This window comes from Rhinolophus sinicus, linkage group LG01, assembly GCF_036562045.2.
Source record: "Rhinolophus sinicus isolate RSC01 linkage group LG01, ASM3656204v1, whole genome shotgun sequence".
Lineage (NCBI taxonomy): Eukaryota > Metazoa > Chordata > Mammalia > Chiroptera > Rhinolophidae > Rhinolophus > Rhinolophus sinicus.
Window position 1 is genome coordinate 131415 of NC_133751.1, and position 24718 is coordinate 156132.

At 47.2% G+C, this 24718-nt stretch overlaps 1 protein-coding gene across 7 annotated transcripts in view; it reads right to left on the minus strand.

Annotated features, from left to right (window-relative positions):
* The window catches only part of DIP2A (disco interacting protein 2 homolog A), an 89164-nt gene that overhangs the window by 55513 nt on the left and 8933 nt on the right, over positions 1-24718 (minus strand). For all 7 annotated transcript variants that reach the window (XR_012492057.1, XM_074319528.1, XM_074319562.1 and 4 more), the window contains exons 2-5: positions 15682-15753; positions 9218-9337; positions 4054-4173; positions 2665-2853 (exon numbers count right to left, since the gene is read on the minus strand). Coding sequence is in view for 6 of the 7 variants with exons in the window: in XM_074319528.1 (XP_074175629.1) it covers positions 2665-2853; positions 4054-4173; positions 9218-9337; positions 15682-15753 (501 nt within the window). In the remaining variant the exon portion in view is untranslated. The remainder of the gene's footprint in view (positions 1-2664; positions 2854-4053; positions 4174-9217; positions 9338-15681; positions 15754-24718) is intronic.

Genomic DNA, 24718 nt, shown 5'->3' on the forward strand with positions numbered 1-24718 from the left:
TGTGCTGAGTCTCCACCATGTGGCACATCCGTCTGTGAACTGCTACCGCACCCTTATCACAGGGGAGTCTATGCTTGGGAAGGCACCTGCCAAGCGTGTCTGCACAACTGCCAGAAGCTGTGTCCTCCACAACACGGAGGACAGACACTTGGCCACCTGGGAGACCGGTGTCAGCCTGTCGGGCGATGTGTAATGGGTGGAATCTTCTAACAAGTGCTTCTGCCATCCAGAAGACATGCTAATATTGAAAATGTTTACATTCTGATCATTTATCTATCATTTCATAGCCAAGGCAGAATGCAAACTAGGAATTTTTTTGAAATACAAGGTCTGACAATTAAGTTCACGAACTTGTTGCACAGATGTTACTAACCTTTTTTTTTTGACATCAGAGGGATTATTCATTATGAATTTGTACCAACTGGACAAACAGTTAACCAAGTTTCCTATTTGGAAGTGCTGAAAAGGCTGAAACAGACGACCTGAACTTTTCGCCAACAATTCATGGCTCTTTCATCACGACAATGCACCAGCTCACAGGGCACGGTCTGTGAGGGAGTTTTTAGCCAGTAAACAAATAACTGTATTGGAACACCCTCCCTACTCACCTGATCTAGCCCCCAGTGACTTCTTTCTTTACATGAAGACAAAGGAAATATTGAAAGGAAGACATTTTGATGACATTCAGGACATCAAGGGTAATGTCAACAGCTCTGATGACCATTCCAGAAAAAGAGTTCCAACATTGCTTTGAATGGTGGACTGAGCACTGGTGTTGGTGCATAGCTTCCCAAGGGGAGTACTTCCAAGGTGACTGTAGTGATATTCAGCAATGAGGTGTGTAGCACTTTTTCTAGGGTGAGTTCGCAAACGTTAATTGTCAGACCTCATATATAGAAAGATGAAATTATATGAAAGCAAAACACAAACTCATTGATTACCTAGCAGAAAACAGTATTTGGAAAAATCTAACTCTAATGACAGAGTTTTCACAACCCTTGAAAACCCTTAACGTTGATTAAATTAGCAATTTAAAGTATGCCTTTTATAGAGTTCCTCCAGTTTAAGAAGAAAGCTCAGGGGTTTGCAGCTTGCTGTGGCCCCACAGGACACGCACTGTCACGGGCGCACGCTGGCTCGTGTTAGAGGACCGCACCTAACAGTGAGGAGGGACAGGGCCCACTGGGACCTCGGGCCCTGGTGGCCGACCCAACTTCCGGTCCTCCCTCCACGTCTACAGAGCAGACTGGTGACAACCACACACAGTCCGAGGACCCCTTTTAAGGTGCTCGTGCAAGAGCATCTGTGGGCTTCACCTGCCAGCTATGCTCAGCTAACTACCCCAGAATTTGTGTTTAAAAATGTGATTTCAGACAATGAGAGCTTTGCGATCTTTTCCTTTCCGAGGTTCCTGTAATTCACAGGATTGGATGATTTGGAAAAGATTATGCATCTTTATGACTTGGCTTTGACTGACACCCTCTTCACGTTGAGGGGCTATTTACCCGGGTGTGTGGAGAGAGAAAGGCCAGATCGCAGCTGCAGCCCCAGCCTGGCCTCAGGACAGCTGGTAATGGAGATAGACGATGGACCCACAGCCGTGCACATAGCCCAGGCTCAGGGTGGCAATGGACCCACAGCCGTGCACACAGCCCAGGCTTAGGGACTGTGATAGACACATAGCCGTGCACACAGCCCAGGCTCAGGGTGACAATGGACCCACAGCTGTGCACATAGCCCAGGCTCAGGGACTGTGATAGACACATATCCGTGCACACAGCACAGGCTCAGGGTGACAATGGACCCACAGCCGTGCATAAAGCCCAGGCTCAGGGTGACAATGTACCCACAGCCGTGCACACAGCCCAGGCTCAGGGACTATGATGAACCCACAGCCGTGCACACAGCCCAGGCTCAGGGACTATGATAGACACATAGCCGTGCACACAGCCCAGGCTCAGGGTGACAATGGACCCACAGCCGTGTACACAGCCCAGGCTCAGGGACTATGATGGACCCACAGCCATGCACACAGCCCAGGCTCAGGGACTGTGATGGACCCACAGCCGTGCACACAGCCCAGGCTCAGGGTGACAATGGACCCACAGCCGTGTACACAGCCCAGGCTCAGGGACTATGATGGACCCACAGCCATGCACACAGCCCAGGCTCAGGGACTGTGATGGACCCACAGCCGTGCACACAGCCCAGGCTCAGGGTGACAATGGACCCACAGCCGTGCACACAGCCCAGGCTCAGGGACCATGATGGACCCACAGCCATGCACACAGCCCAGGCTCAGGGACTGTGATGGACCCACAGCCGTGCACACAGCCCAGGCTCAGGGTGACAATGGACCCACAGCCGTGCACACAACAAAGTGCAAAGGTGGAGGTGACAGGGATGCTGCTGCTAGGGGACCACGGGGAACAGCCGCAGTCACATCATAGTGACCGTCCATCCTGCACTGTCACCTGTTCAGCTTCAGCCTCCAGAGACACCATTTCTTTCTCGGGGTCCACGGGAGAGGCCCACACCCAAACCCCAGAAGCATCAAGAACTACTCGTGCCACCCAGCAGCCCTCTTCAAGATGAAATGAGAAGGTGGGTCCTGATGGACACAGAGGCACCTGTCCTGGAGAGGCCGCAGCAGCAGGCACTGACCTAGGTGGGCGTGGGCGGCTGGTGTCCCTCCCGCGTGAGACGAGGTGGAAGAAGCAGATGACGAGGAGGACGAGCCCTGGATAGCCCGCTCAGGCCAGGATTCGGCGCTGGCACGGCTCTGCAGTGCAGTGGAGGGGAGCTGCCCCGGTCGCCGTAAAGAGCCCTCATCTTCTGAGGCAGACGACGTATCTGTGGTTAAAGTAACACGACAGGCGTGATGCAGGGCGGTCCCCGAGGGGGCGGTCCCCACACTGGCACCGGTGCTGCCCTGCCCTGTGCACCCCCAAGCTGCGCCCACACGTGGCCCGGGGTCATCTCAAAGGTCGCCTTAATCCAGGTGGCCTGTACCGACCTCCAGAAAGGTCAAAGGGGCCCCGCCCAGGAAACTGGTTTGTGACCTGGCTTCCCCGACTCTGTCTCGGGGTGCCACACAGTGGGAGTGAGGGCAGCCCAGCTGCTAACCGGCCTCAGCACATCCCTCGGCAGGGTCCCAAATATTACAGGGATCCCAAGGGCTGAGCCCACAGCACATCCACACATGGTGACGCAGAGGGAAGGCTGAGCTCACCCCCACGTGCCGTGGTGTCCTCCTGGTGGGCAGGACTGAGCTGAAGCTGTTTCAGTCAGCAGAGCTCACTGTAACCAGGCTCCGTAGGTCACACGACCGCATGTCATTACAGGTTTCACAGTGATTTCAAGGTTATTTAAAAACTGGGTAGCATCTATAGTTACTCTCAGTAGGAAGAAAAATTTAACAGCCATTGGTAAGATTTGTTTCAACAGTATAAACTTTTTGTTAAGCAAGGAAGCAATACCCAAAGCACTGAATTATCTTGTGAATCTGGTGTGTTTGGCTCTTAGTCCCAGTTTCATGACTTAAGTGCCCGAGAGGAGGCCATTAAGCCACCACGTGGGGTGGTTTAGTAGGAAGCATGTAACGTCACCGCTGAAGAGAAGCTCCAGAGTGAAGTTCACACTGGGTGGTGATGGCAGCAACCATAACAAAACCACCTAAAGAACCCTCCAGATGGCCTCGTCCTCGCCCAATTAGGGCCTAGTAACAACACAGTAAATAACAGCTAATAAGATGAGAACTAACATGCCTTAATGCAGGGAGCCCTAGCATTCCACCAAGCGCCCCTTTTAGGGTCTTCTCTTCACTAAAGGACACAAACAACTCAAATCTACACAAACGTCCTACAGAAAGCAGTTCCCGTCTGCTGAGGGCAGAGTGCACAGCACAGATTTTCAGAGCAGGAACACTGCACACGCTAAACACTGTCAATCTCCTAATCTTCCCCACAAGTCAGAGGATATTCCAGGTCACAGGGAAGGAGGTGGACCAGAGGTAGGCGGAAACCCGGCAAGCCGACACCCTGGTTGTCCTACCTGGCGGGGTGCAGGCTTCCGTGGACGAAGGCACAAGAACAGAGCGTCTCTTCGAGGGCAGAGGCACCTTCCTCTCTCTGTACTTGGCCAAAGCTGCTTGCACGGCTTCCGTGTGAACATCTGCAAGGACAGCGGCAGTGAGACACTCCTCTGGGCGTCGCATTTGACATGACACGTTAAGTTTCATCAGGTGTAAAGGAAACACACGCTCAGCCTCTGCCTACACAGTGGTCCCACATTTCTTTAAACACTACTTTGTTTGTATATTTGACTTTGGAGCCATGTAAGTATTTTCAGCTATAGGTCAAAAGTATATAACAGTGAAATCTCCCAAACTGAAAATAAGATGAACAAATGAACCTGAGTGTGTCTTGGTACTGGGCATAAACTACTCCAGATGACCTTAAAACACTGTGGTCGGACTGCTTGGCCTCTTCTTCTAGAGAAACCTGCTAAGGACAAGAGGCCAACACTGTGCAGGCACTGTTGGTGGCAGCAAGGGCACTGTCATACTGCAGCATGTGCAGGTCGAGTGGGATAGAGCAAGTGAAGAGTGGCACGGCAGTCTGATTCTACTCTCCCTGGGAAACCAAGACACTCGAGGAGACACCAATGAAGATAAAAAATGTACAGGGCGGCCGGATGGCTGAGTTGATTACAGCATGAGCTCTGAACAACATGCCGGTTCGATCCCCACACGGGCCAGTGAGCTGCGCCCTCCACAATTAGATAGAAGACAACAAGCTGCCGCTGAGCTGCCGGAGGGGTGGCCGATGGCTCCGTTGGTTAGAGCGCAAACTCTCAACAAGGTTGCCGGTTCAATTCCCTCATGGGATGCTGGGTTGCATCCCCTGCAACTAAGATTGAAAACGGAGACTGGACTTGGAGCTGAGCTGCGCCCTCCACAACTAGACTGAAGGACAACAACTGGATTTGGAGCGGATGGGCCCTGGAAAAACACGGTGTTCCCCAATATTCCTCAATAAAAAATTAAAAAAAAAAGATAAAAGAAGTGAAAGCTCTGCAGTCCTGAACCTCAGCGGATCACATCCATGAGTGCATACGGTATGCTGTATTTAAATAGTATGTCTTACATCTGTCCGCTGTAAATGTCCAGAAACAATGACCGGCCCAACAGCAATGAGAATCCCTGGCACTCGACTCTGGTCTAAACTGCAACCCTCACTGAAGGACCCTCCGAAATGGCAGAAGCAGGGCAGGGGCAGGGAATGCACAGCCGAGCCTGCAGCGTCTTGTCACAAGAGCAAAAAGGACAGGACCCAGCAACTCCCACAGCTGTGCACCCGGTGTGAAGAAGGAAGGGAAACTGTGACTATCAACCAGGACGAATGCTGGAATGCATGAACACCAAACGATACTGCAAAACAAGATGAAAGAACAGCAAGGAAGGAAAAGAGGCATACAATTAATTGGCTGACATGGTAGGAAGCCAGTGACCCCACAAGTTATTCTGAAAGGAGTAAATAAATGGAAAGCACGGAGTCTGTCTGGGCTTTCCTGTACCACACAGAACGTGAGTGGACTTCTCGCACAGAAGCGTCCCAGCCTTTGGATGGAGGATGACACCATCAATTTCACTGGAACATTCTGCAACTTTAATGAATTAATGGATCAAGGCACTGAGAACCACTGGCTGCCAATGCCCCCAGAAAGAAAGAGATGGAAGAACACAACGCCATCTCTGAAGAAATCTTATGAACCACTGGAAACCCTGACCTGACCCTCACAGAGCCTGGGGAGCTGAGGAGCTGGGGACCAGTGCCCAGGAGCTGGAAGACGCAGCCCAGGCTCTGCCAGACTGGAGGGAAGGAGTCCACAATAAGAAAAACTGGCAACACATAGCAACCACTTGTGAGGTATAGATCTTTCTGGGTCCCGGGCCCAAACAAACGTTTTAAAAAGCCGTATGAATATTTGGATATCTGATATTAAGAAACTGTTGTTAATTATTTTGTGATACTGGTATTATCTTTTATATTTACATACACTCTTTTCAGATACCAAGAGCAAGACTATTATGACACCTAAACGAAGTAACAGGATCACTGAGATTGGCTTTAGAGTCACCAAGGAGGGAGGCAGTAGATGGGGTGTAGATGAACGGATCCAAGCCTGAGCCGCCGGGAGCTGGGCAGGTGGCCCAGTGGGTAAGCACACTGTTACTTCCACTTCTGTACATGTAAACCTTTTCTCCAACAAGATGTTTTTAAACTATTTAAAAACCTTATAGTGAAATGGCTGATAGGGTGCTAATTGAGAAAGATGAAAAAGTCACATCGAGAAGTATTAAAATAAAACCCACAAACATCAAAGGCAACAAGACAGTTTCCAGAGAGAGTAAATCATCTCTAAGGATCAAGAAACAGACCAGCATTACTCAATAGCATACCCCAGGTGCAGGAAGGCAACATAGTATTGATGAAAAAAGTGGTAAACCTAGAATTTTAATATCCAGCCAAATTACCATTTAAACGCCACCCTCTAATAAAATTCTCCCAGACATACAACTGAAAACACTCATGGAAGGTGTTTGGAAGAGAGACACATCTCAGAGCCCCTGCAACAAACACAGCACTGACTGGGCCATACTCTAACCTTTACGGCTGTCTTAGAATAAACAAAAATGTAAGTACAGACAAAACAACCCAGGACTAAAAACCCAGGACTAAATATCAACACAATAGTGGTATAAACCAACAGATCCAAGGAGCTCAACAAAGCACAAGAAACAAAGACAGTGCAGCAAGGCACATCATAACCAAACCACTCAAAACCAGTGAGAAAGACAAAAACCTTCCAAGTGCCAGAGGCAGAAAGACACAGTGCACACATGAGAACAATAAGGAACAAACTTGGAGGACTAACACTATTGATTTCAACAATTATTACTAAGCCACAATCACTGAGAGCACACATTGCCATAAAGATAGACGAGACATCAACAGAGCAGGACAGTCCAGAAATGGCCACCTGCGTAGGTGACTGCTTTCCGACAAATGAGCAAAGACAGGGTATGTGTCACAAACTGTGTGTCCACACGCAGAAAGTGAGCTTTGATCCATGCCTCGAACTCATGCTAAAGGATGATGATAGACCTAAAGGTAAAACCTTAAAAGTATAAAGCTTCCAAAAGAAAACACAGGTGAAAATCTTTGCGACCTTGGGTTACACAAAGCTTTCTTAGATACAAGGACAAAAGGACTATCCATAAAAAAACTGATGAATTGGACTTCATTAAAATGAAAAACTCCTGTTCTTCAAAAGCCATTTGAGGGCCAGCCCGGTGGCTCAGGCAGTTGGAGCTCCGTGCTCCTAACTCCGAAGGCTGCCGGTTCAATTCCCACATGCGCCAGTGGGCTCTCAACCACAAGGCTGCTGGTTCAACTCCTTGAGTCCCGGAAGGGATGGTGGGCTCCGCCCCCTGCAACTAAGATTGACCACCGCAGCTTGAGCTGAGCTCCCGGATGGCTCAGTTGGTTGGAGTGCATCCTCTCAACCACAAGGTTGCCGGTTAGACTCCTGCAACGGATGGTGGGCTGTGCCCCCTGCAACTAACAACGGCAACTGGAGCTGAGCTGCGCCCTCCACAACTAAGACTGAAAGGACAACAACTTGAAGCTGAACGGCACCCTCCACAACTAAGACTGAAAGGACAACTTGAAGCTGAACAGGACCCTCCACAACTAAGATGGAAAGGACAACAACTTGACTTGGAAAAAAGGCCTGGAAGTACACACTGTTCCCCAATAAAGTCCTGTTCCCCTTCCCCAATAAAATCTTAAAAAAAAAGCCATTTGAAGAGAACGCAGAGACAAGACAAAGCCTGGGAGAAAATATTAGCACACCACATTTACCATAAAGGTCTTGCATTCAGAAAATAAAGAATGAGAACTAGAATCAAGTTCACAAGGGCGAAGACAGTTTGCTAATATGAGCTGTGTGGAACTGGATGGTGGGGAGGGAGAAAGGGAGACCAGAGGGAGAGCGTGGTGGTCCCGACATGACCCTGTCCTCGCGACCTGACCATGTCCGTGCGTGCACGTGCGTGTGCACGCCGGCAGGGCTGAAGGAGACGGGACGCTGTGAGATGCTGAGGATGGCTATCTCAGGATTCAGAGTCTGGGTGAGTTTGACTTCTGTCCTTGAATTTGGCATACTTTATATTACATGTATTGTTCTTATTACCAGAAAAGAAACTTACCATTGTGACAAGTTTTTTTAATGGATATTAAATTGGTAAAAAGTTATCTGATCAAAACTTTCGCACTCCCTTGTTGATATAACATTTAAAGTCTTAATGTTCTTTTTAGATATTCTTAAAACAAATTGGCCATTTCTATATCTCTGTTGAAAGTTTTTCTTTATAAAAAAGGCTACCAAAACGCTTAAATATAATGGTGAAGATGTTGAACAGGTGAAAGAGCATGCTCCAAAGTTACTGACATGTAATTTATACTTGAAAAGATGGATTTTTCAATGGGTGTTCTGATAATTCAAATAAGACATCAGAGACAAATTTAAAAATTCATTAAAGCACTGACAAAGCAGCAGAAATCCAATTAGAAGGAAATCTCAAAAATTAGAAACAGAAAAACACACTGAACAGCACAGTAATGCAGCTGCCCCATAATGTACAGAATCTATGAACAGCAGCCCCAAAGCTCTAAGCAGGAAAATGGACAAAGCGTCTACAGCAGGGGTGTCCAAACTTTTTTCAACGTTTTTCACCAAGGGCCATATGCGGTAAAATACACAAACAGCCGGGCCACTCACTAGAGGTGAAGTATGTATTGCCTCACCTGGTTTATTTAAGTAAACTAAATATATCTTTGAAATTTGCTGTGGGCCAATTAACAATGGATTATGGGCCGCAGTTGGCCCGCGGGCCACAGTTTGGACACCCCTGGTCTAAAGAAATCGTGCTGATGGGAAGTTTTGTGAGCATCCCCTAAAAGGGTGGCCCTGACTCCACAGGCTCCCGAACACGCACTGTGCTGTATGAAGGCTCAACTTTTTCTTAAAAACACTATGAGGTAGTAAATGACCATTGCAATGAAAATCATTTCTTCAGCAGGCATTTTGAGGAAGGAAAAAAGAACCGAAGACTTGGAGTCTGAGCAGAGGGTTGCGCTTCGGTCCCTACCTGACCGGAAGCGCTCGTCCCGGGAGTTGGCGGGGCGCAGCCTCTGCTGCCTGGGCGCTGCGACCACGCTCTGCGAGGGCCCAGGGGTCCGAGGCTCTGCTTGCAGGGGCGGATCCACTCCTGCAACACATTTTATAGCAACATCTGTATAAACCATTGCTTTTCCAATTCTGGAAAACCCATTTTAAACAGCGCACACTGTACCAAAAACCATGACGTGAGCGCTCACACCATGCACGGACCCTCGCAAGCCAGAATGACCCGGAATCTGAAGGTCAAGGCAGGTGTGAATGTCCACCTCCAGCTCTCTCCCCACAGTGCCGCTGCCTCTGCAAGAGAGGTGACCTCACGTGGTGGTCCCTGAGCCCCTGGCAGCACACATGGGGCCGCCAGGCAGACCCTCTAGGGGAGGCCCTTTAGCAACGTTTTTCTGCAGTCTGAAATGGCCTGAGTCACCTTTCCTGGCACTGTCCCTGGTGTCAGCAAACTCAGTGGGAAACCGCACAATGAGCAATCTCAAGGATGTCACACAGGCAGAGAAATGGACTGGTGGTGAAAGGAGAGGCAGAGTAAAAGCGGTGACAGTGGAGAAGGGCTTGGCCGCCACACTGGCTTGCTGTCCCCACACCCAACATGTGGACAGCTGTCCACACTCTGTGGCCAGGCCCCCGGCACTCATGTCACAGCCCCGGCCACATAGGCCTTCGGGACAGTGTGGTGAGAGAACGAACGGGGTACAAGTGCGCAGGCACGTGGAACAACCTTGGGGCGGAGTCCTCCTCTGTGACACCGGCACAAAGCAAAGCCTCCAGCTGGGCTTCAGTGGGATCATCAAAGCATCTCCAGCCCAGCGCGTCTCCAGCCCTCACCACCCCGGAAGAGGCAGGCTACCCTGCCTCAGACCTCCTGGTCAGTGACTGCCCGGCGGACAGTGAAGCAGGAGTGACGCTGTGTGACTTCCAGGCCAGTCATGAAAGGTGACACAGCTCCCACCTGGCTCTGTGACAGCACACTGAGAGGACCCAGGAAAGGACAGAGGAGCCCTGAGTGTCCCAGCATGGACACCACGGCTGTGACTGAGGCCCCCAGGACACTGATGCTGGCTCTGTGGATGGGGCAGGGTAGCCCGAGCCTGGCCAAGTGGCAGATGCCTGAACAGAATGGGCGCTGTCACTGTTGTTTTTGGCACCACGTTCTGGGGTGGTCAGGTACGCAGCACCAGAAAACAGGAAGCCCCTCTGGACATCGACATGTGCTCTTCAGAGTCTGAGCACCCATGGCACATATTTACACACACACACACGAGAGCCACACTGAGCTGCACTGCGTTCAGCCTCAGCTCCTCGTGACTGGATAAACACTTGACTTCTGTGTGGGTGGGGTGCACAGAACCTCACACGCTGTGCTATGAACAGGCGTGCTGTCCCCACGTACACGCATGTGGACACCCTGACACCTATGTTCCAAGTAGGGTACCTGGTTCTCTGAGAAAGCCTCATTTATTCAACAAAGATACAAAACCCAACGTGAAGTTACTGGATAAAACAGTATGTATATTTTTTATTTTAACAGATCGCAAGAGACAACTTTCCAAAAGGGTTACAGCCATTCGCACTCCCACAAGCAACGTACGAAAGTGCCACTTCCCCACATCCTGTCAGCACTGGATGTTCTAGAAAGTTTTAGAATTTTGCCAATCTGACAGGAGAAAAATGGTTCACTTCAATTTGCATTTCCACATCTACTCATGGGCTGAACATAGTTTAATGTTGGTTGCCCATCCGTAACTCCTGTTCTTTGAATTTCTATTCCCTTTTCCCAACTCAGAGACCCTCAGGAGACCTGGACCGCTAGGGACACCACCCTGCACTGTGCACGCCTCCAGCTTGGGTGTTCTGAATGTTTTCATTTCCAGGGAGCCGGTCACACCTGTTTTTCTTTTCCTTTCTAACTTCCAGGTCCCTAATCTTGTAAGCCCCACTCAAAGGTTACTCAAGTACCTGCCTGAATTTTATCTAATAAGCACAAACACAGTTAGAACGGGTGGAGAAAAAGAGCACCCAGCTCTGGTGCCCGCCCCAGGTTCTCCCCCGAGTTACTGCTAGACCTTCCTCTCCTGGGGTTGGGGCAGGGGGCCTTCCACCCACGTACCCAGACCCTCCTGCTGTTGAACGCCAGTTCTTTCTCACTAGTTTTCTTTTTCAAAATGTGTGGGCTACTCTCAGAACTCTTCTCTTTCCAATGGGTTATTATTTCCAGTCCCTGGTTGGGGGAAAACCAGCCCCTGGAATTCAAACTGGACTATACTTCATGGTCATATGTTAATGTAGAAAATGTCAGTTTTATAATATTAAGTTTTTCTATTTAGGGAAGTGGGGTTTCTTCTATTTTATGGTCTTTTTTTTTCTTTCAAATAGATTTTTATGATCCTAATACAGGTTCTGTGGCTTTCTTGCTAAATGTATTGATAAGCAATTGACAGTTTATTGCCACTTTGAGGTGTGATCAAACAATACAGTGAATGTTTATGTAAAAAATTTATTACATTAAAAAACACATTGCCATTAATGCCCCTCAGAATATGCCCCTTTGCTTCGAACACACTTATCCCATCATTCTTGCCACTTTCTGAAGCAGTTCTGGAAGTCCTCTTTCATGAGTGTCTTTCGTTGTGTTCACGTGGCTGCCTCAATGTCCTCAATCATTTTGCCTTTGGTGAAGAGCCTGAAGTCGTACGGTACCAGACCCAGTGAATAAGGTGGATGAGGACACACCGTAATGTGTGTGACAGAAATTGCCGTACCAGAAGCGATGTGTGACATGGAGCCTTTCCCATTGTGATAAAAAAATACGGTGAATGCTGCTGCCGAGTTCCATCCAACAGAAAGGCAAGGATCTTCAATACGGGAAGTGACATGTCGAACCTTAGTAATTGTGACAAGTTTCAATTTGTTCAGTGCAGTTGTCAGCTATGAGCTACGGTTGAGAGAACATGACTTTTAAAGTGTGCTGTACGGGTGGCCGGATGGCTCAGCTGGTTAGAGCGCAGCTCTCAACAACAATGTTGCCGGTTCAATTCCCACATGAGATGGTGAGCTGCACCCCCTGCAACTAAAGATTGAAAATGGCAACTGGACTTGGAGCTGAGCTGCGCCCCCCACAATTAGATCGAAGGACAACAACTTGGAGCCGATGGGCCCTAGAGAAACATACTGTTCCCCAATAAAATTTAATCAATAAATAAAGTGTGCCGTAAATAATCCTCTATCATGACAATGCTCGTGTCACACATCATTTCTGGTACAGCAATTTCTGTCAAATAAAAATATTATGAGGGCGCCTGGTTAGCTTAGTTGGTTAGAGCACAGTGTTCTTAACAACAAGGTTGCCGGTTCAATCCCCATATGGGCCACTGTGAGCTGTGCCCTCCACAATTAGATGGAAACAAGTACTTGACTTGGAGCTGATGGGTCCTGGAAAAACACACTTAAATAAATAAAAGTTTTTTTAAAAAAAAACCGAAACATTACGGGTGTCCTCATCCACCTTATTCAACAGATCTGGCACCATGAGACTTCTGGCTCTTCACCAAAGTCAAAATGATTCAGGATATCAAAGCATCCACAACAACGCAACTAAAGACACTCATGAAAGAGGACTTCCAGAACTGCTTCAGAAAGTGGCAAGAATGATGGGATTAGTGTGTTCAAAGGCAGGGGGAGTGTTTTGATGGGGATTAATGGCAATGTGTCTTTCGCTGTGATAAGTTTTTTTTAACTTAAACATTCACCATAGTTTTTGATCACACCTCATATAAAGGAGAGTTTTTTCATTAACAGGAATACTACCAGAGGAAGGCTACAGATTCGTGCATATTCGTCTTATCGCTAACCAAAAACTCTTACCGAATTAAGTAAGAGGTCACCTCGGTGTTCAGAGCATAAAACCACGCCACCTAAAGTGAAAGGGACTGCTTTTTGTCCTGTACAGTCCACCCTGCTTTGTTTTCCCACCATGCTGCACTGGCAGTGGCTGCAGACAAAGTGGCCTAAGAGTGGGCATGGGGAGCAAGCCATCTCACCTGCCTGGGGGGGAAACGCTGTCACGTGTGACCGCTTAGTGTGACAGCTGCAGTCCACAATTGCAAACGGGCTGGCAGACATCTCCATCGTTCCTTTCAATTCCAATTGTACTCAGCGCGTTTCTGCTTTATTTGGATGAATGAATGTCAGTATCTAAAGATTACCTCCCCACTATTCCTTCTGTTGCTGATTGCAAAGTGTATCATACCCACGCAGCATAAGGCATGTGCTCCATTAAGGATCCAGTACAGAAAACAATCAACCTAACGACTCCAGGGCCGTATGAGCCCCTGGGGCGCCCGCTGACTGCAGTGAAAACATTTCCTTGTCTCTCTAAGCTGCTAGTGAAGGTCCCTGAAGAGACCGTAACTTATACCAGTGTGGGGACAGAGCCAGGAGTGCAGTTTCCAGGCTCTCGCCCTCATGTGGAAAGGTGCTCACTCGGGTAGTAAATGGCGATCAACTGTGACTGCATGGCCATCAGCTGTGGCTAGTTGGCCGTCAGCGGTAACCAGTGAGCCATTGGCCACTCATATAACTGCTGTGGTTATGCTAGCAGAAAATGGGGCTAGCAAGAAGATGGTGGCTGAGCTGGCAAGCGCGGATTGCAGTTAGCACGGCGGATTGCAACTACCAAGTGAGGTTGGTTGGCAGAGAGAAATGGATGGCAGGTTGCGGACAGTGTGGCTCCTGCTTCCTGTGTTTCCAACCCAGCTGCCAGTGAGAATATAGTGGTGTGACTCCCCTACCTATGGCTTTGTGGGTGTTCCTTTTTGGCCTCACCCTATCCTGCATTCTTATGTGGGGAGTGGGACAGGAGACCCCGCATGACACCCTGCATGACAACCGTGACACCCTTTCCCTCACCACTGTGTCTATGGGGCTGGGTTTAGGGGTGCACGCAGGTCTCCCGCTTTCCGCCGTGTGAATTCTGCTGACGGTGTCAAGGTATCGGCAGAGGGATACAGTGCACACACACTCTTGAGCACGGACAAACCCAGGAACAAACTTTCAGAGTTTCTCGAGGGCACGCACGGACCGGAAGGAGAGCTGCTGGTCACTCTGACTTCTTCACCTTTACCAGATCACACCAGCTGTCCACCCCGGCTCAGAATCCTCTCCAACAATCCACAGTGGGTTATGGCTTAAACCCGCATTTCTCTGATCACTACTGAGGCTGGGCGCCTTCCGTCTGCTTCTTGGCCATCAGGGTGAAATGCTTATCTAGGTCTTCAGCCCATTTATCTATTGGGCTTTTTGGGTTTTAATCACGTTGGGGGACTTTGTGGCTATCTGAGTCTAAAATGAGTCAGAATGAAATGAACAGTTTAGTCCCTCACTACTAGCCGTGTGTCAAGCGCTCAGAAGCTCTGTGGCCAGTGGTCAGTGTGCTGGATGGACCCTGAGCTGTGAGGACTCCGGGACCGCAGACAGTTCCAGGACCACAGACAGTTCCGGGACCGCAGACAGTTCGCCGGCACTGGCGTTCCACCCTCCCCGCCCACTCTGGGGCTTGCCTTCAATGGTGACTCCTGACAAAACGGAATTCTCACTTTGAACCCAGCCGATGTACCGATCTTTTCCTTCATGGTGCTGCTTTCTGGTGCCCATGGTGAGTGAAGCAGTCCTTCCCATGTCAAAACGCCAGTTTTCTCTGTGAGCTCCTAAAGTGCTATAGTTTTTGCCTTTCCCACTTGGGCCTAATACTCCTGGAAGAGACTCTTGTACCCCATGTCGTGTGTCTTCGCCATGGATAAGGAACTGGGCCAGCGCTGCAGCCTGCGCTGCTGTTCCACCGTGACCCCTGTCCCTACTGCGGGCACGTGGTATCTGGGCTCCCTGCCCTGCTCTGCCAATCCCGCTGTTTACCCTTGTGCTCAATCACACTCTTACTGACGACAGCCTGGTATTAATTCTTCCTGTCGTGGGAGGGCAAATCCTCCCACTCATGCTTCGTCTTTGGGCATATTTTGAATCCCTTGGTCCCTTCGACGTGTATATAAATTTTAGAACTGGCTTGTTAAATTCCACACACAATCTGTTGAAATGATGAATGTGTTAACTCCACAGATCAATCGTGGCGAGAAGAACTGACATTTGTACAATATTCATTGTGAACATAAGTAAGGATGTTCCTTCCTATGATTCTAAAAACATTCATATTCTACATTCATTAAAATAAAATAAATCCTATTTGGGAATGAGATCTATACCAAACTGGACTGTAAATTATAATCTATGCCTCTGTATGTTATTTAATATTATACACATTATCTTAATATAACAGGAAACACACCAATGTTAAGCTGTAAAACCAATTTTTAATCAAGTCTCATGAAGGCAATACAATTGTCACAAAACAATCAGATGCGTTGACCTTACCTTGAGTAAGTGGGACGTAGCGTGCAAGCAGCTTTGCCCTTTTCTTTTCGTATCCTTTTTGAGTGATGTCACCTAAGACAACAATGGAAAAAGAGAATTATGTTTCTTCTAAAGCGCTAATAATATTTTTAATTGAAAATTAATTCCTAATGGAAAGACTGGAAGCACTAATGTCCTTCAACTTGATTGAATAAACAAAGGAGGACACCCGCCCAGAATGGAGTACTCTTGAGCAGTAAAAATGAACCAACTATTGCTGAGTAGAACATTCTGGACAGACCTACACGCATATTGCTAAGTGAAGAAGCCAGGCTCAAGAGGCAGCATACTGAATCCTTCACTTATATGACCCCTGGAAAAGAAAAGACTATGGGGATAGAAAGCAGAGAGTGGTTACCAGGGGATGGGAGGGAGGGAAGGTGACTCCAAAGGGGGACAGGGGATTCTGGAGTGGGTGATGAAACTGCTGTTTTGATTGTGGTGATTGTGCCACAGCCGTATGTTTGTCAAAAACTTAAGAGAACTGCACACCAGAAAGGGTGGGTTTTACTGTAGGTAAATAACATTCAACTTGTAAAACCTGTGGTCAGCACCCCAGGCGCTTGCAGAAATGCGGACTCCAAGGCTACGTCCAGACTGACTGGACGGAATCTGCAGCGCCCCCAAACTCCCCGTGATGCCTGCACAGGCTCCCGGTGTGGAGGCCATGGGCGAAGGGCCCACAGGAGACAAGCCCTCTGGGCCACACGCACACATGGTAGGATGCTGGGAAGGACTATAGTTCTCACACATTCTATGGAACAGCCCAGAGGTGAGAAACCATCCAGGCACAAGACAGAAACACCTCTCAATCCAAGCGCAGACACCACGTGCTTTCCCAGGCAGCACCTGAGGGTTCGCACTGTCTGTCACATCTCGGAGGCTTTATTTAGACCGGAAATATGTATTCCAGTTTCCACTAGTAGCTTATTCTTTGGTGAACTGTCTTCAGTGGAAAGCTGTTCTGCAAGCCCTCCTCACACCCCTGGCTTCCCCCTCATGCCACTCCCCCCCTCCCACGCCCCAAACAAACCAGAAAAGCTGTCACACTGCCGTCAGGGACGTACAGAGGGCCTCACCAAACAATTCCTTTAGATGAACGCTGACTGCAGGATTTGTGTAAGAGACCCACAGCTCTGAAGCCTGACATTGAGTAAAGCCTCTGAAGGCCTCCAGGCAGACGCACTACACCGTCCTCCAGAAGTCTGAGGTCAGAGAAGCATCGGGTCCTGCCCTCAGCAGGCAGGTGCTCTGGGCCCAGCCAGGCCCCCACCGGGCCCCCCACGGAGCAGCTCCCTCAGTCAGGCCACAGAGCTTCTCTGGTTTAGCTCATCAGTCCTCCCTCTATTTACCCTCCACCCACCTTACCACACCCGGCCCTGCCCCCACCCCAAACTATTCTACTGCTTGGCTGTCTTTTGAGTATCTCCTGCAGAGCGCACACTGCCTGGTGTGCACAGGCTTCACTCCATTGCCTGTTTTTCTCTAAGCGCCCCCCGCCCCCTGCAACCAGCACACCTGATCCATGCTGATGGCAGGGGCCCGGGCGCCTCGCTCCTGTACTACCCTCAGTGGCCACTCACAGACCCCGACCAGACCCAGAGTGTGATTGTGTCATGTCACTTACTACGCTTCAACTTGTGAACAACTGTAAAGCACAAATATTGTTTAAAGCAATAGTGACATAAAAATAGTGTTTCCTCTGGAAAATATGAAAATATGTAATTAAGACAAATTTAAATGAACACTAAATATTGCTATGCTAAACTGAAACTGACAAACCGCCACTTAAAGGCAGAGCATTTGATTTTCCAGCTTATTCCAGATGAAGTACTCACGTCCTAGAAACAGTTCCTGCTCATGTCCCCATCGGAAATGACGTTTATGTGGTGCAGGCGCCAAGAGCTCAAAAGTGAGGAACGCTATGTCCCGCAAGACCATGGCACCCAAACACGGCCTGTCTTCACAGCACTAACTGGACATAACCAGCCACACACGACACTGTGTAACAGTTACCGTATTTTCACACATCCGCTTAGACTCTAACCCAACGCACTACTGAGTGCAAGCCTTCCACCCACACAGAGAGGAACGTAGGACTTCCAAACAGAACCCAGACATCACACTGATCATGCCCCGCACCGATTCCAATGTTTCGGTCACTGGAGGACCACCCGGACGGCGGTCCCCTACGATTACAGCGGAGCTAAAGCTTCCTGTCGCCTGGGGGGTCATAACATCACAGTGCAATGCACCATTCATATGTGTGGCGACACTGGTATACATAAACCCGTTTCCAGTCACATACAAGTATAGCACACACAGTTTCATGCCATGCATAATACTCCACGATAAACGACTGTTACTGGTTTATGCATTTACGACACTTTTTATCATGAAGAGTAGACTGTTTCTCCTCACACCGTATGCTGAAAACAGCAGCCTCGTGCCTCTCACGCTCACCGCCTCTCTTAACTGCATCATTTCCTCCTGTGCTTGATTTAGTCTCGTGTTGTTCTGTGCAGTGACATGCTGAATGAGCCAGCAGCCCAGGTGTGTGTTTGGCTGCACCATGTAGTGTGGTCAGTGCTTCTGTGATGGTCACACAACAACGAAATCACCTAACGACACAGTTCTCAGAACGCACCCCTGTCCTTAAGAGGCATATGACTGGAATAAGCTAACAGGAAAGGGACTTAAACCCAGTTTTCTGACCCCACGTTCAGTAAACACTAAAGAGACAAAGAGCAGAGCCAAGTTCCCCAGTCAGCTGCACAGAACTGGGGTAACCATGACCCGATAGCCCCAGGGAATCTCAGAGATTGCACACAGGCACCTGGGGGGCTTTGGCCAAATGCCCATCCTCAGAAGTGGCACCTCAGGTGGTCTAGTCTCACTAGCCATCCAGGTAAGGGGTACAATGTGTGGCTCAGGTCAACCTCCCCGCCACAAACCAAGCTCACTTAGGATTATAAACACAAATCCCAAATACAGCCGGTTGCCCATGTCCACGGGCTCCACATCGGCGGATTCAAATAAAGCAGATTGGAAATATCTGAAAAAGAAGAATCACGTTGTTGCTGACGGGTGCTTGTAGTCAGGCCTACCACGTTAAGTCTGTACTGCACAGGTACAGGCTTTCTCCGGAGGGATGACTAATAGCACCAAGTCCTGAACTCAGGAACAGTTTCTAAAACTCCTGAATGCACTCAACAACTCCTCAAGGTCACAGGAACAATAGATGTAATAGCAAATAATGGAAGACAACCTTGTCCATCAAAAAAAGAAGCAAATACACTGCCATACATCGTTACTGCAGAACACCGTTGGCCCTAAAACAATACCCTGGTATTGGAGGGCAGGAAAGAGGGCATCCCAGGGATTCATGGCATCCTATTGAATAAAAACAGCAACGTGAAAAACAATGTATATACAAAATGATCTAATTCTGGTAAAAGTAAGTAAATAAAACTATATTTACATGCATGTAACTGCATATATTTCCGAGTGTGCAGAAAATGTCTGGAGGGGTACCCAAAAAATTATCAGTGGTCAGCCCTAAAGAGTGAGTTATTTATTTGGCTGGGGGTGGGTATGAGACAGATTTCGTTTTTCTACTTCGTAGCTTTTGAACTCTTTTGTAGTACGATAATCATATAATCCTCTGTATTAGAGGATGGTGCAAAAGCAACTGCGGTTTAAAAGGTAAAAACTGCTAACACCACAATTACTTTTGCACCAACCTGATAATTAAGAAAAATGAAAGATGGTTTGATAATGTACTAGGATTATATAACATGTTACTTCAGGAAACCGAATGAATTCTATATACTACTTTTGCAACTCTTATGAGACTAAATTATTCCAAAAAGTTAAAAAATATATAGGACAGACTATATAAAATTGGTTTTATTCCTTGTTTAAATGTTTGATAAAACTTGTCAGTGAAACCATCTGGGCTTACAGAATTATTTTCTAGAAGGCTGTTTGTTTTTGGTTTTGCTTTTATTTACTTTTTTTAAATAAGTCTATTTTTTTTTTTTTAGAGGCATGTAAGGTTCACAGCAAAATTGACAGCAAGGTACAGAGTTCCCATTTATCTCCCACCCACAAACATGCACAGCCTCCCCCATTCCCACCAGAGAGGCACATTTGTTACAATGGATGCACTACACTGACACGTGACCATCACCCAGTTCCACACGGTTCTGTCTTGGTGTTGAACATTCTACGGGCTTGGAAAAGTATATCATGACATGAATCCATCACTATTATCATGCAGAGTATTTCACTGCCCCAAAAATCCTCTGTGTTCTGCCTATTCAACCTTCCCCACACCCCCAACCCCTGGAAAACCATTATCTTTTTACCGACTCCATCGTTTTCCAGAATGCCATAGAGTTGGAATCATACAGTGGCCTTTTCAGATTGACTTTTTTCACTTACTAGGTAATGTGCATTTAAGGTCCTTCCACATCTTTTCTCGGCTTAAAAACTCATTTCTTTGTAGTGAATAATATACCATTGTCTGGATGGACAAATTTATTTATCCATCACCCACGGAAGGGCATCTGGGTGGCTCCAGGTTTGGCCGTCATGAATAAAAGTCCTATAAACATCTGTGAGCAGGGTTTGTGAGGATGTAAGTTTGCAGCTTTTGGGTCAATACAAAGTAGTGTGATCGCTGGGTCCTATGGTGAGAGGACGTCACTTTGGTAAGAAACCACCCACTGTCCTCCTGTGGCTGCACCACCTGCCATCCCACCAGCAGTGAGTGAGACTTCCTGTGGGGCCACGTCCTCGCCGCGCCTGGTACTGTCAGTGTCCCGGGTGGGGGCCATTCCGGTGGGTGTGTGCTGCTGTCCCGTTGTTTGTACTTGCGTTTTCCTGATGACTAAAGAACTTCTGTTTTTAACATTCCTTGCAAGGCAGGTCTACAGACATCAAATTCCCTCAATTTTTGCTACTCTGATTTCCTCCTTTACTTTTGAAAGATAACTTCACAGCATATAGAATTTTAAATTGGTGGGGTTTTTTTCCTCTCAAAACTTTATTTCACTACATTCTTCTTGCTTGTGGTTTCTGAGATCAGGTGTCATTATCTTTGTTCCTCTGTAGGTAAGGTGTTTTTCCTCTTTGGATTTTTTCAGGATATTTTCTTTATATTTGAGTTTCTGTAGTTTGAAAATGATATACCTAGGTGTACTTTTTATTGACACTTATCTTGCTTAGCGTGCTCTGAGCACCTGAGTCTCTGGGTGGGTGGGTAGGTGACATTAATTTGGGGAACTTCTCGGTCATTATTGTTTCAATTATTTCTTCTGTTCCTTTCTCGCATTCTTCGGCATTCACATTATGTGTCTGTTACACGTTCTGTGCTGGTCCCCAACCCTTGGATATTTTCTTCTGTTTTTTCTGTCTTTGATCTCTTTGCACTTTGGTTTTCGAGGATTCTATTGATATATCCTGTTGCTCAGAGTCCTTCCTCAGCGGTGTACAGTCTACTAACAAGCCCATCAAAGGCATTCTCCATTTCTGCTACTGTGTTTTTTATCTCAATTATTTGTTTTTGGTTCTTTCTTAGGATTTCTACCGCTCTGCTTACAATGCCCACATGTTCTTGTGTGCTGTGTACTTTTCATTACAATTCTTAGCACAGTAATCATAATCATAGTTTTAAATTTCCAGTCTGATAATTCCAAGATCCCTGCCTTGTCTGGTTCTGATGATTTCTCTGTCTCTTCAGATTGTGGTTTTTGCTTTTTATAGTATGCCTTGTAATTTTTTCCAGGTCGCCTGACATGATGGACTAGGTAAAGGAACTGCTATAAACAGGCCTTAGAGGTGAAAGGGGAGGAAGCATTCTGCAGACTATGATTAGCTTTCAGTCTCTCAGTAAGTCTGCCTCTGAACTGGGCTCTTCACAAGGTTTCTTGGCCCCCCATTTCCCTTAGGTGAGACAAGATGTCTAGAGGGGGCTGGAGTGGGGTATCCTTTTTTCCAGGTCAGTTCGGTTCTGATAACCCTGCAGGTTAGACCCTGGTTACCTAGTTTCCTCTGAGGGCAGCCTTGTTAAGAAGAACTGAGTGCTTGGTGTGTTTCAAAATGGTTCCTTTCCCCACCCCCTGACAAAAGCAGGAGGGGATTTTTCTGCATATTTACTGTGGGGACCTGCTCAAACTCCTAAAAGTAAACCTCACAATATTGGGGGGATTCCCTTATGACTGGGTCCCCCCTGGAGTTTTTAACTCTCTAAGTTGTTCACACTGAACCTCCAGAATGCCTCAATTACAGTACAGGTTTTCCTACCCCAGCACTGGTTCCCACGGTAATTTCTGCTCATGAGTCTCTGCTGTGACTCCCTGTATCCATCTGTCTGTCTCTCTAATATTGGGGGCAACTACTTGCTCTGTGTCCTCCCCTCTCTTACAGAACCAAGAGGAGCTGCTGATGTTTCAATCTGTTCAGCTTTTTAGTTGTTAAGATGCAGGGGCCACTTCTAAACTCCTTACATATAAAGTAGGGAACCAAAGTCCTTACATATAAAGGTTCTTGAATTATGAATTCGTTAATAGTAATAGGACTATCCCGGTGATTTGCGTTGTCATGAGCAAGTTTTGGTAGTTTGTAGTTTTCACAGCACTGCTACACTTCGTCTAGTTGTTGATGTACGTGGATAGAGCTGGCCTTGTACTCCCTATTACCCTTTTCCTACACAGATCTATGCACAAAAGCAGAACCTAATGGCAGAGGCTAATGTGTGTGTGCTCAACGCTGAAGAGTATCATGAAACGTGCTTCCACAGCAGGGTGTGACTGTCTGTGATCTCATTTGTGATCAAAGCAGCCTATCTAAATGTCGTCTAATAAATGTTCATTTTTATCACCTTAAAGTTTTTAATAAACTATGGGAAATATGTTGATTAAACTAAAAATATACACAGTTATACACGTACATTTCTATTCATGTTTATGTTTATACATAGAAACATTCCATTTATGGCAATAGTGGACTGGGGGCTCAGATGAACCTTCCATAAGAAAACAACTAGAAAGATTGCATTACAAATATTTTTAAAAATCCATTTGGAGCTATCAGAGAACTAACAAAGAAGTGAGGAACTGGGGACCAATTTTCCTCGGGGGACTCTGACGAGTTGAAAAGTAACAACCAAGTAGATGAGCTGAACTTTGACAGACTCAAGGGGCTAAAAACTTGCCAATGTGGAGGGGCCCTGGAAAACACCCCAGGTTGTTCATTTGCTGGAGAGATCACACCTGGGGTACGACCGGAAATAGAGCAGCCCTCACAGGAACTGGAGCTGGTTCCAAATCACTATCTCCAAACGCAGATGAAGGTGATCTTGGGTTGTATGTGGCCCCAGCCCATCCACCTGCCAGGAGCAACAGTCAACCCTCTATGCAGAAACACAGGATCACCTGGAATCACAAATCATCGCTACACCTACATTGTCTGGCTACAGGCAGTAAGAAGCTATGACTAAGAACCACCGAAAACAGTAGATAACAGATACACAGCAGGGAACCCATAATACAACTTTAAAATAACCACAATCAATATGTTCAAGGAATTAAAAAGCAGAATTGTGAATGTTTTTTTAAAAGTACAAAAATGACAAAACTGAGGCTGTCCTACGTTGGGCATGTCAGGAGAAGGTAGGTTCTTCGGGAAAGACAAGAATGCTGGGGGAAAAAAAAAAGAAAAAAAAGAATGCTGGGAAAAATAGAAGGCCGCAGGGAAGATGAGGACCAGATATGAGAAGGACTGACTCCTTGAGACGCAGGAGCTGAGCAGGGCTGTGAGGATGGGACACTGTGGACGTCACTCATTCACAGGGTCACCTGGAGTTGGAGCTCACTCAGTGGGACATAACACACACACACATTCTAAAACTAAAAAAATACTCTACCTCAAGTCCAGCAATAAATTTAATGAACGATACGTAAGACCACTAAACAGAAACTAAAAACATTACTGAGGTAAATTTTGAAAGCCCTGAAGGGACTTACAAAGAGACATAACATGTTCGCGAATCTAAGCACCCAATACTCTAAAGATGTCATTTCTTTCCAAATGGATCTTTAGAGGCTGAGTAATTACAATCAAACTTCTTGCAATTTTTTTCTTGTATGTAGAAATAGACAAGCTGTTTCTGAAATGTATATGGAAACACAAAGGGCCAAGATTAGCTAAGTCAAACTTGAAAAATGAAAATGGCAGACTTACTCTACCTGAGTGGAAGCTTATCGTCACGTTACAGTACCGAGTGGAGAAGGTGCTAAGACAGACAAGTAGGGTAACCGGGCAGAAACCTATCCAGAGCTGAGGGGGACAGGTGGCCTTTTCTGTAAACATGCTGGGTTGACTGAATAGCCACACGGAATAGAATTAAGTGACTTTTTGTCACACCTGCGCAGAACTCAACTCCAGGTGGATTAGGCATCTAAATATGAAAGACAGGTCAATAAAGCTTTTAAAAAATAATACAGGACTATATCTTCATGACCATGAGGTAGGAAAAGACCTTTCACACAGGACACAGAGGTCACTAACCACAAGGAAGAGCAAAAATACTTCAGACCTCCACCGTAATGCACAACGAGATAATAAAGAACAAATAATGAAAATACCTTCTGCTCTAAGTATGTCGCAGACTTTGAGGTGGGTGGATTAGTTTCCTGTGGCTGCTGGAAAAAATGGCCTCAAACTTAGTGGCTTAAAACAAGAGAAATTTATTCTCTCACAGTTCTGGAGGCCAGAAACCCACAGTCAGTTTCACCGACCGAAAGTCAAGGTGACAGGACGCACCATGACTGCCAGTACTCCTGGACCTGTGGCCGTATCACTCCAGTTTCTGCCTTGGTGCTCACACTGCCTCGCTTTCCTCTTCTGTGAGTCTAATCTCCCTCTGCCTCTTATGGACACTTGTGATGACATATAAGGTCCACTCAAGAAACCCAGGGGTCTCATTTCAAGA